Genomic DNA, 11,652 nt, shown 5'->3' with positions numbered 1-11,652 from the left:
CTCATCAGGAAGTGGTCTCATCAACATCAGAGCCAGCTCTTCGTCTTCAAAAGTCACGTCCATATTCATCAGATCAGTCACCAGCTGATTAAAGCTAGTAATGTGATCATTCATAGTGGTACTTGGTACATAGTTGAAGCGGAACAATCTCTTTTTCATGTAGAGCTTGTTCTGACTGCTTTTCTTCAAACATTTCTCCTCCAGTGCCTTCCACAATTTACTTGCAGAAGTTTCCTTAGAAAATGCATACTTCTGCTCTCTAGAAAGACACGATCGAATAGTACCACATGCCAATCTATTGATCCTCTTCCATTCTTTCTCCTCAACATCATCTGGTTTCTCTCCTTCAATAGCAATGTCTAGACCCTGCTGAAATAGGGCATCTAGAACCTCACTTTGCCACATGCCGAAATGACCGGTGCCATCAAAAATCTCCACTGCAAATCTAACATTTGTCATAGCTGTTGACGACGATGTGGATGTTTTTGTTGCATCTGTCATTTCTGCTACAAATTCTATTTAATAGCTGTCAATGTGGAATGCCAATTATCCAAGGAATTTTTTTCCTGATGTGGAAGACCACCCTAAGCCGCAACCACAGAGCATACTAAAATAAACCAAGAGCGCTGATACCAATTTTTGTGGAATTCGGGTTAATTTCCACCAATAATAAGAAATTCACCTTGAAAACTATTATCTAGGTGGCTAGTGTGAAAACGATTGTACTAAAAATCACACCAAGGTAGATTCCCAGGAAAGAGGAGGGGTCACAATGGTCCCTCTTAAAATCCACTTTCCTTAGACAGAACTACTAAGACAAGTAATTTTAATAGGACAATAATTAACAACAACTATACCCGACAATAGCTATTAAATAGACATAAAGAGAACACCAAAATTTAACGAGGTTAGGCCAAAATTATGCCTACCTCCTCGAACACTACTAAAATAATATTTCACTAATAGAGGAAATATTACAAAGAGAAAGAAAGAATAAAAATAGCCTTTAATATAGAAGAAAGCTTATATTTGTGGGATGCTAAACTAAGGAGGAGGATGACTCTATTTATAACAAAAGAATTTCCTCTCCTCCTTATAAAAACCAATGTGGGATATTTGCCAAAAACCAACAATATGAGATTAAATCGAGAGGCACCATTGGTTTCTTGGTGACTCATCGTTGACGTTTCTCGACCACCATCCAGGGACCATAAGGGGCAGTGGACGTCAAAGCTTGATGTTTAGTCCTAGGCGATTCAGGGTTGGCGGAGCTTCTCCCTTCGACTGAGAATCCGGACAGTTGGATTGAACGTGGTCAAACTTGCCACATGAAAAACAAACTTTGGGGAGCGACTCATACTCCACTATCTGGATGTTACCATTGACGAGTAGCTTAGAGATGAGAGGTTTATGTAAGTTGATCGAGATTGACATAGGAGCAAAGCGGCCACGTCTTTCACTATCTGTTTGGTAATCAATACAAACCACCCTTCCAATGCATTCTCCAATTTTCTTGATTATGTTTCTCTTGTAGAGAGTGACTGGCAATCCCAAGAGACGGATCCAGGCTATTATTTTTCGAGGAAAAAGATGCGCCGTGGAGAAATCAGTCGACCAAGGTTTAACAGTGAGATAGTTTCCGAAGATAGTCCAAGGGTAGTCTGAAATGGCGTTCAAAAAGTAAGATTGAGTTCTGAAGGTGACCAGAAAGTAGTCGTTCCCGATATCCATTAGTTGAAACGGTTGAGACGGCTTCCACAGATCATTCAGTTTGGCCTAGAGAGTATTGTAGCCAATACGTTTAGCCAACAGTTTGACGACAACAGTCAGATTCAGGCTTTTAACAGTGAGCGACTGAAATCGGTCTAAAAAATTGATCGAGATACTTTTATCCACTACCAATCGGGAGACGTCTCCCTCCAGAATTTCAATTTCCTCCTCGTCGATTATGTCTTCCTCTTCGGTAAAGGTTTGAGTGCCCCCGAGGAGTTTATCTTTGTAAGAGAAAACCTTGGTACTTGTGTTTGACGGTGGCAGGGGAGATTCAGTGGTATCCATTAGGGTTGCTTCGTTTAGAGTGTTTGACGGTGGCGGGGGATATTTAGTGGTATCCATTAAGGTTGCTTTGTTTAGAGCCTTGGCCAAGGGATCGGCGGCGACAACCACGGGCTGGGAGCCCTCTCCATTTGAGGACTCTTCATCTTGGTGGCGAATCTTTCTAGGTTTTCGAGGGACGTCGCTTGGTTCTGACATCTAGGTTTTCCTCTACACCTTGGCCTCTTAATTTCAACTTTAAGATGGGAGAGAATGCATAAAAACCTAAATGATATTTTAATTGATCTATACTTGATCGATCAAATTTGAGTACTATTCATATTTGAAGCAAACTTGCAGAAGAATTTAACTCATTGAATCGGGGTCTGTGTACATGAAAGACTACACATAGAATTATTATAAATTAATTAAAATCTTTGATACAAAAATTAATCACTTAATATCACATAAAGACTATACAATAAGAAGTTTTAAAAATTTAATCAAAAAATTTAAACAAAGATAAATGCGAACATATTTAATTGTATCGGTAAACGAATCATAAAAAGGGATTAAGTTACTAAAAGATCATCGCTAAATCGTAAATCAGAATCGAACGACATGATAAAACTATCATGAAAGCGAATCACATATCTAAATACAATTCAGGAATTCAAAACATGAAAGATCAACATGATAATAAATAAATATCATGATAATAAATAAACGGCAACAACAACCAAACGATAAAAAAACAATCAAAAGTAATAAGAAAATATGTTATAAATACATAATAAAAAAATATAAAATTATTTATAAGTGAATACAAATTCAGATATTTTGTATTGAATAATGGTTGAATTAATTCAGATAATATCATTGTTACTATAGTCTTTAGAAAGTTGTAAATTAAATATATTTAAAAAATGATTTATAAAAAGAAATATTTAAATATTATAAATATATATAATACATGGATAGTATGGGAACTAATAAATGTAAAGTAATTCATCAGATCACTGTACAGTGATTGCTATCAGGTTTTGACACCATAATTTGATGTAAATATCGTCGAAGAAAAATATAAACATGGAGGAGTAAGCTAAGCATGAACAAGTAAAAGCGTGGGTGGTGCACGAATCACGTGATGAACCATTGATTCCTACGGCATGGGCTCGTGCCAGACCGCAACATATACGGAACAGCCACCTGCCTTGCCTTTTATCAATCAATTTCAAGTCATTTCAATTCCTGCCTGCCTTGCCTTGCCTTGCCATGCTCTCATCCTGGATTCATACGCACCTCTTCAAAATATGGGTACGGTTGCGGATTTAAAAGAACTTCCCAAATACGTTGATATAATAATATTAGATACAACATAAATATAAATTATTGACTTGTTATATTTATAAGAGGTGCAAGGCTCTTGATACTGTCGTAACCGGTTTTCGTCCGGGCACGAAATATTTATTTTGGGGGGAAAATCGATATGAATAAATGGTTTTGAAAATAATTTGGGGAGTCGCCATCGGCCTTTTGGGTCAGGTAGGTCGAATACCTAAAAATTATTTTTTAAAAGAGTTTTAAGAAAACATCAATTAAAAAATTGAACTGATCTGCGTTTATAACCAAAAATTCATTCTTTTGAATAATAAAAAGGATTCGTGGTCGGTTACGTTTAGGGAAGGATTAGCACCCCTACAACACTCAAAATTGGTACTTTTTAATTATAAATTGTCTCTATTATTAAAATTTTAAAAATTCAAAAATATATTTACTTTATAATCCTATTATTTCAAAATTATATAAAAAAATATTTATTTATTTAAAAATATTAGAAAAGAACTTCTAGGTGCCTTAAGACAGCTCTTTTCGTTGATATTGATAAATATTAATTTAAATAATATTGTTTAATTTTAAAATACCAGAACATGACATCCAGTTGTATTAAGACTGTCCTTTTCTTCGATATTAAAAATAAATAAAAAATTTAATTACTATTTATTATATATATATATTTATGAATACATAAAAATATTTAAAAATATAAACAAATAAAATAAAAATATCACTAAAACAATATATTTTAAAAACATTAAAATAAATAAAAACATATAAAATAAATGACTAAATTACAGTGAAAATAAAATTAAAAATCTAATTCATAATTAATCGAAACATTAGGGATTAAACATGCTATTTCTTTATTTTATTTATTTAATGACTAAAATAAAATTATCTAAAATTAGGATATTATAATAAAATAAATTAAAAATATAAACTAAGGATTAAAATATTATTTATTAAAATTAAAGGATTGAATCTGTTATTTATCCTAAATATATTATTTTAATATAAAGGACTAAAATAAAAGAAATTAAAATTAAAGATCTGAATTAAAAGTATTATAAAATCGATTTAGTGACTAAAATGTAAAACATATAAAACAGAGGGATTACGGAAAGGGTTTAACATTTATAAAATTACACAAATAGCCCTCCCCAAAACGGCGTCGTTTGGGAAGGGCTATTTAAGCCCGAAACGGCTGGCCCGAAGGGCCAGCTCTCTCATTTCTCAATTTACTCTCTCTCTCTAAACTGAGAGAGTTTAAAAACTCTCTCGCCTCTCTCTAGCTTCCCTCATCGGAGGGAAGCCGGTCACCGGGCGGCAGCCGTCTGCCGCCGTGACCCTCACCGCCGGCCACCGCATAAGGTGGCCGGAAAATTTTTATTTTTATACCATCGGATAGATCGGACCGTCCTTAGGACGGTTCCGGTGTTCTTTTCACCTAAATATCTCCTGATCGGAGCGAATCTAAAGAAGTACCTTCGGTTTCCGAAGGTTTTGGTGATGTTCGAAGGGGTCCGATGGCTTCCTCGGTAAGCTCCTTTTTTTTTTTTTTTTTCTTTCTGTTTTGGTTTTTGCTAGTTGTGGTAGTATGTTGCTCTCTGTTTTTGGTCTCTCTCTGTCTCTGTGTTCTCTGTCTCTCCTTTTTTTTTTCTTTCAGGTTCGGGTGGTGGCTTTTATAGCCACCACCGTTGTGGCCGTCGGACCGGTCCGAAGAGGGGGTTTTGGTGAGTCACCGGACTACCAGTGGTGACTCACCCCTTAGCCATGGCGTGTGGAGGGCAGCTGGTCTTCTGGAGTCTTCATTTGGGACGTGGCAGTGGCGGAGGCGGCGAAAAAGTGTCGGCAGCGGTGATTGGAAACTGGGGCGGCGCCGCGTGGCCCTAGGGTAATGATACCCTAGGGTTTCTTCTGGCATATCTGAGGACCGTTGGATCTCTCAGATCCAACGGCTGTGATGATGAGGCGGCTGGGATTAGGGTTATGAAACCCTAACTGAAACCCCCAAATGTTTAGGGTTTTTGGTTTGATCTGGACCGGTTCTAGTTTGTTTGTAACTGGGCCGGTCCAGTTGTAATTGGTCCTGTAATTAATTATTATTATTATTTTTTTTATAATATTTATATATGTATTTAATATATTTAATAATAATAATAATGATGATGATAATAATAATAATAATAATAATAATAATAATAATGATAATAATAATAATAATAATGATAATAATAATAATAATAATAATAATAATAATAATAATAATAATAATGATATGGGTAAAAAATTAGTATCTTCAGCTGCCCCTCTTTGCTCATTCTTGTGTTAACAAGAATAGGGCAAAGATGAAAAGATAATAAAATTTTTTATCCATTTGGCTTCACTTGATCATAATGGAGATATTGAATAAATTCTTCTCTCTCTCCAGATGAGTTCTTCTCATTATGAACTTTCTGCTGGGGATGATGATGACCTCCTTTTTTCTGTGATAGAGTCATTCAAAAGGTTGAATAAGCTTTTGATGAGTTCTTCTCATTATGAACTTTCTCCAGAAAGGCTGATGATAATCTATCTCCTTCTGTGATAGAATTATTGAACAAGTTCTTCTTATTATAAACTTCTTCTTCCTTCTTCAGATGACGAGTTCTTCTCATTATGAACTCTTCCTGGCAATGTTGATCCATCAAATGATGAATTCAAACAAAAAGTTGAACAAGTTCTTCTCATTATGAACTTCTTCTTCCTTCTTCAGATGACGAATTCTTCTCATTATGGACTCTTCCTGGCAATGTTGATCCATCAAATGATGAATTCAAACAAAAAGTTGAACAAATTCTTCTCATTATGAACTTCTTCTTCCTTCTTCAGATGACGAATTCTTCTCATTATGAACTCTTCCTGGCAATGTTGATCCATCAAATGATGAATTCAAACAAAAAGTTGAACAAATTCTTCTCATTATGAACTTCTTCTTCCTTCTTCAGATGACGAGTTCTTCTCATTATGAACTCTTCCTCTGGAAAAAATAATCCATCCAGTGATGAATTCAGAAAAAATGTTGAACAAATTCTTCTCATTATGAACTTCTTCTTCCTTCTTCAGATGACGAGTTCTTCTCATTATGAACTCTTCTTCTGGAAATGATGATCCATCAAATGATAGATTTGAATCTTTGCTAAAATCTTTGAAATTCCTGTTAAAAATTCAACATAGATGAAAATGAATGAAAATGCACCTATTTTTGTAAACACCTAAAATATGATGCATGAATGTTGAGTTATTTGATTTCAGATTGGTGAATTGAGTATTTCTTCAATTGTAAAAACCCAATATATCTTTCTTCTTCAAATCAGAGAATCTATCATCTTTGACAAATGTAGAGGTAGATATTATATAACAAAACCTCTTGAGAATAAAACTCAATAGTATAGGCTCTTGAAAAACTTGTATTCATACAACATGTTGATTCTGATAACAACTCATCTGATTATGAAGTGACCTTTCAAGATGATTTCACAGATATCGATAGTTCTTCTAATACCGAGAAATCTTGAATTCTGATTCTGCTGAGGAGAATAAACTGTTATACTTGACCAAAAATGGGATTCTCAGATATTGAAGCTTCAATAGCCATGTAGAGACGTGGTCCAGATTCATCAATTGCAGAATTGATAAATTTTATATGTGCTGCTCAAATGACTAAAGATGCTGACGCACTTCTTCCGGTAAAAGATGGGAAGCCATTACGTGATGATCCCAATTACAAGAAAAGGTGAAACTTGTGCTATGATTTTTAGGAAAGGAATAAGCAAAAGAAGCTTGAAAAGAAAATTCTTAATGAAGATGATCATGCAGTTCATCTTTTAATTCCAATGATTGGTTTCTGGGGTTCCTACCGAATCAGATCATATAACTCAAAGAACACTTCCAGAAGATGCTATTGGCAAATTTATCTTGTAAATTCAATGATTGGTTCTGCCAAACCAGATCAGATAACTCAAAGAACACTTCCAGAAGATGCTATTGGCAAATTCATCTTCTAAATTCAATGATTGGTTCTGCCAAACCAGATCAGATAACTCAAAGAACACTTCCAGAAGATGCTATTGGCAAATTTATCTTCTAAATTCAATGATTGGTTCTGCCAAACCAGATCAGATAACTCAAAGAACACTTCCAGAAGATGCTATTGAGCATATTACATTTATTCCAGTTAATGTTTGGACTAGGATATCACAGTGCTTATTCGATGTAGAGCCAGAATTTGTAGATTCGAAGCATTTCCATGCTACTACACTGAAAAGGGCTATATTAATAATTCTGCCAATTAAGAACAGATTTTCTCTTATTCTGCTTCTTCCATGTGCTGATGCTTTTCCATTAACAAAGAAATGGTGGCTTTCATGGGATCCAAGAACAAAGTTGAACTGTTTATAAACATGTACAGGAAGTGCCAAATTGACAGAAAGGATCTGTAAGGCTCTTGAAGCTTATAACAATGAGCCACCTTCAAGTGTCCAGAAGTATGTTCTTGATGAGTGCTGAAAATGGAATCTAGTATGGGTTGGAAGGAATAAAGTTGCTCCACTTGAACCTGATGAGGTGGAAATACTTCTAGTTTTCCTTAAAAAACCATACACAAGGATCTGTATAGAGACATATTTCTCAATGATATCAATGTCTTGTTTCTTTTTGCTAGAATCAATGCTACAGAGGTCGCCTTCTACTGTTTTAGTATATCTTTGAAAACAGATGTGCAAGAACTGAATGGTGATCGATTGGAGCAATTGATGAGTAGATTTGGCGGATTTGACCTTGTTGTCGGTAGGATCCCGTGTAATAATCTTGATGTTCATGGTTTTAAGATGGTGATGATTTGCTTACTTTATATTCCATGCTTTTAAAAGGTATTAACATAAAGTAATATTCAAAAATCTTTAAATTATTTCAAAATTATGTTAATTCAATAGAAAAGAATAAATTGAATTTTCAAAAATAATTTAAATTTCAAATAAATTGAACTTGAAATAGATAGAATTGTATTCAAAGTTCTCGCAAGCATAAGAATGATAAAAATTCAAATGTCTCAACAAATTATAAGCATAAGTATTTCTAAATTAATCAAGTTGACACAATTTAGAGAAATGATGTAAGCTTTTGTCTGGAAGATCTCAAACGTTGTCGAAATGCTTGTAGATGTGAAGTTTCTTCCAAACTGTCAAAATCTTAAGAGGGTTCAATTGCCAGATGCCTAATATCAATCTGCATTTGAGCCGCCTTTTCAGGTTTTCAACTCAAATCCTCCCTTTGGTTACAAGATGCCCTTTTCGGGTTTTCACCTTGATCTCCTTTCTTTTTTCTTCTTTTTTCTCTTTTTTCTTTTTTCTATTTTTTTCCTTTTCTTTCTTTTCTTTCTTTTTTCTTCAAGCATAATATTTCTTGACAGAATCCGAGTTTATTGGATTTCTCAGAATTTTTCCATCCATTTCTGCCAAGATCAATGCTCCTCCGGAAAAGGTCTTTTTTACAACGTATGGCCCTTCCCAATTAGGCATCCATTTCCCACGGAAATCTTTATGTATAGGTAAGATCTTTTTTAGTACTAGATCACCCTCTTGGAATTCTCTTGGATGTACTTTTTTGTCATGAGACTTCATCATCCGTTTTTGATACATCTGTCCATGGCAAATAGCTTTCAATCTTTTCTCCTCAATAAGGTTCAATTGATCAAATCTAGCTTGGATCCATTCAGATTCATCCAATTTTATTTCTCTCAATATTCGAAGCGATGGAATCTCAACTTCAATTGGTAAGACTGCTTCCATCCCGTAGACTAAAGAAAACGGTGTTGCCCCAGTAGATGTTCGAACAGTAGTTCGGTATGCGTATAGAGCAAAATGTAACTTCTCGTGCCAATCTTTGTAAGTTTCAGTGGTCTTTGTAATGATTCTCTTGATGTTCTTATTTGCTGCTTCAACTTCCCCATTCATCTTTGGACGATATGCCACTGAATTTGAATGTTTGATCTTAAATTGTGCACAAAGTTCGGTCATCATTTTGTTGTTCAGGTTCAGAGCATTATCTGTAATGATCCTTTCTGGTAGGCCATACCGGCAAACTATCTCTTTCTTTATGAATTTACAGACTGTGGACCTTTTAATATTGGCATATGAAGTAGCTTCATCCCATTTGGTAAAATAATCAATTGCCACAAGGATGAAACAATGTCCATTCGATGCTTTTGGTGTGATTGCACCAATGACATCTATTCCCCACATAGAAAATGGCCAGGGTGCTGTCATTACATGTAAAGGAGATGGGGGTACATGAATTTTATCTGCATATATCTGGCATTTATGACATTTCTTTACATAATCAATGCAATCTGTGTACATGGTAGCCCAATAGTATCCATATCTCATTATTTTTCTGGCCATGGAAAGACCATTTGCATGTGTTCCACATATTCCACTGTGTACTTCTTCAATGACGTTTCGAGCTTCACTGGTATTTAAACATCTCAATAACATTTGATCATTGCTTCTTCTATACATAATCTCTCCATCAAGAAAATATCCAGAAGCCATTCTTCGTAAGGTTCTTTTATCAATTTCCGATGCATTTGGTGGATAACTTTGATTTTTGATATATTGCAGGATATCATGATACCATGGTTTACCATCTACCTCTTCTTCCACACTATAACAATGTGCAGGAATTTCATAAACTTGCATTTTGATTGGCATCATATCAACTTTTTTAGTTGCCTGAAACATAGCAGCTAATGTAGCCAAAGCATCTGCCATTTGATTTTCTTCTCGACGGAGATAATTGAATGTAACTCTCTCAAATTCTTTCACTAATTCGAGGGTAAAATTTCGGTATTCCAGCAATTTGGGATCTTTTGTTTCCCATTCTCCTCGCAATTGATACACCACCAAAGATGAATCTCCATATATCTTGAGAAATTTGATTTTTCTTTCTATAGCTGCTTTCAACCCCATGACACAAGCTTCATATTCCGCCATATTATTGGTGCAAAAGAACTCCAGTCTACTTGTAAAGGGATAATAAATATTTTCTGGAGAAATTAACACTGCCCCGATTCCTCGTCCCAAAGCATTAGATGCTCCGTCAAAATAAAGCTTCCAAGTTGCAAATTCATCATTTCTTCTGACTTCTTCATTCATGGATATGCATAACAAATCTTCATCGGGAAAATTGAAGTTCAAAGGCTGATAATCATTTGATACACGACTGGCCAGAAAATCAGCTATTACACTTTCTTTTATTGATTTTTGGTTGACATATACAATATCAAACTCAGATAATAACATCTGCCATCTAGCCATTCTGCCTGTCAAAGCTGGTGATTCCATTAAGAATTTCAAAGGATCAAGTTTTGATATCAACCAAGTAGTATGGTATAACATATATTGTCTGAGTCTTCGAGTAGTCCACACCAAAGCACAACATAATTTTTGTATTGGTGGATATCGAACTTCACAATCGGTAAATTTCTTGCTCAGATAATAGATAGCTTGTTCTTTTCTTCCAGATTCATCATGCTGTCCTAGTACACATCCCATCGAATTTTCGAAGACCGTCAAGTAGAGAATTAATGGTCTATCAGGTATTGGTGATACTAAAATGGGGGCATTGGATAAATATTTCTTAATAATATCCAAAGTTTCTTGACATTCTTCATTCCAGACTTCAGGATTATTCTTTCGAAGTAATTTGAACACTGGATCACATTTGTCAGTTAATTGAGAAATGAACCGAGATATATAATTTAATCTTCCCAAAAAGCCTCGAACTTCTTTTTTTGTATTGGGTGGTGGAAGATCTTGAATTGCTTTGACTTTATCTGGATCAATCTCAATTCCTTTTTTGCTGACCACAAATCCCAAAAGTTTCCCAGAAGTTACTCCAAAAGTGCATTTAGCGGGGTTGAGCTTTAATTGATACTTCCTCAATCTCTGGAAAAGCTTCCTCAAATTTTGAATATGTTCTTTTTTCAGTTCGGGATTTGGCAATCATGTCATCTACATATACTTCAATCTCTTTGTGCATCATGTCATGAAACAAAGTTACCATGGCTCTTTGATATGTTGCCCCTGCATTTTTCAATCCAAATGGCATCACTTTATAACAGAATGTGCCCCACATGGTTATAAATGTTGTTTTTTCCATGTCTTCAGGATTCATTTTTATCTGATTATATCCTGAAAATCCATCCATAAATGAAAACCATGCGTGCCCTGCAGTATT

At 34.9% G+C, this 11,652-nt stretch overlaps 1 protein-coding gene across 1 annotated transcript; it reads right to left on the bottom strand.

Annotated features, from left to right (window-relative positions):
- Window positions 1-1,227: 1,227 nt before the first annotated feature.
- LOC120144916 lies at window positions 1,228-2,253 on the bottom strand. The gene is made up of 2 exons (XM_039158869.1): window positions 1,900-2,253; window positions 1,228-1,776 (listed from the first exon to the last, which is right to left on the bottom strand). The coding sequence occupies exons 1-2, from the start codon at window positions 2,251-2,253 to the stop codon at window positions 1,228-1,230; spliced, it is 903 nt and encodes a 300-aa protein (XP_039014800.1).
- Between the last annotated feature and the right edge of the window lie 9,399 nt (window positions 2,254-11,652).

This window comes from Hibiscus syriacus, unplaced genomic scaffold (genome assembly GCF_006381635.1).
Source record: "Hibiscus syriacus cultivar Baekdansim isolate YM2019G1 unplaced genomic scaffold, ASM638163v2 tig00110890_pilon, whole genome shotgun sequence".
NCBI lineage: Eukaryota > Viridiplantae > Streptophyta > Magnoliopsida > Malvales > Malvaceae > Hibiscus > Hibiscus syriacus.
This window is presented reverse-complemented; position numbering and strand designations above follow the sequence as displayed.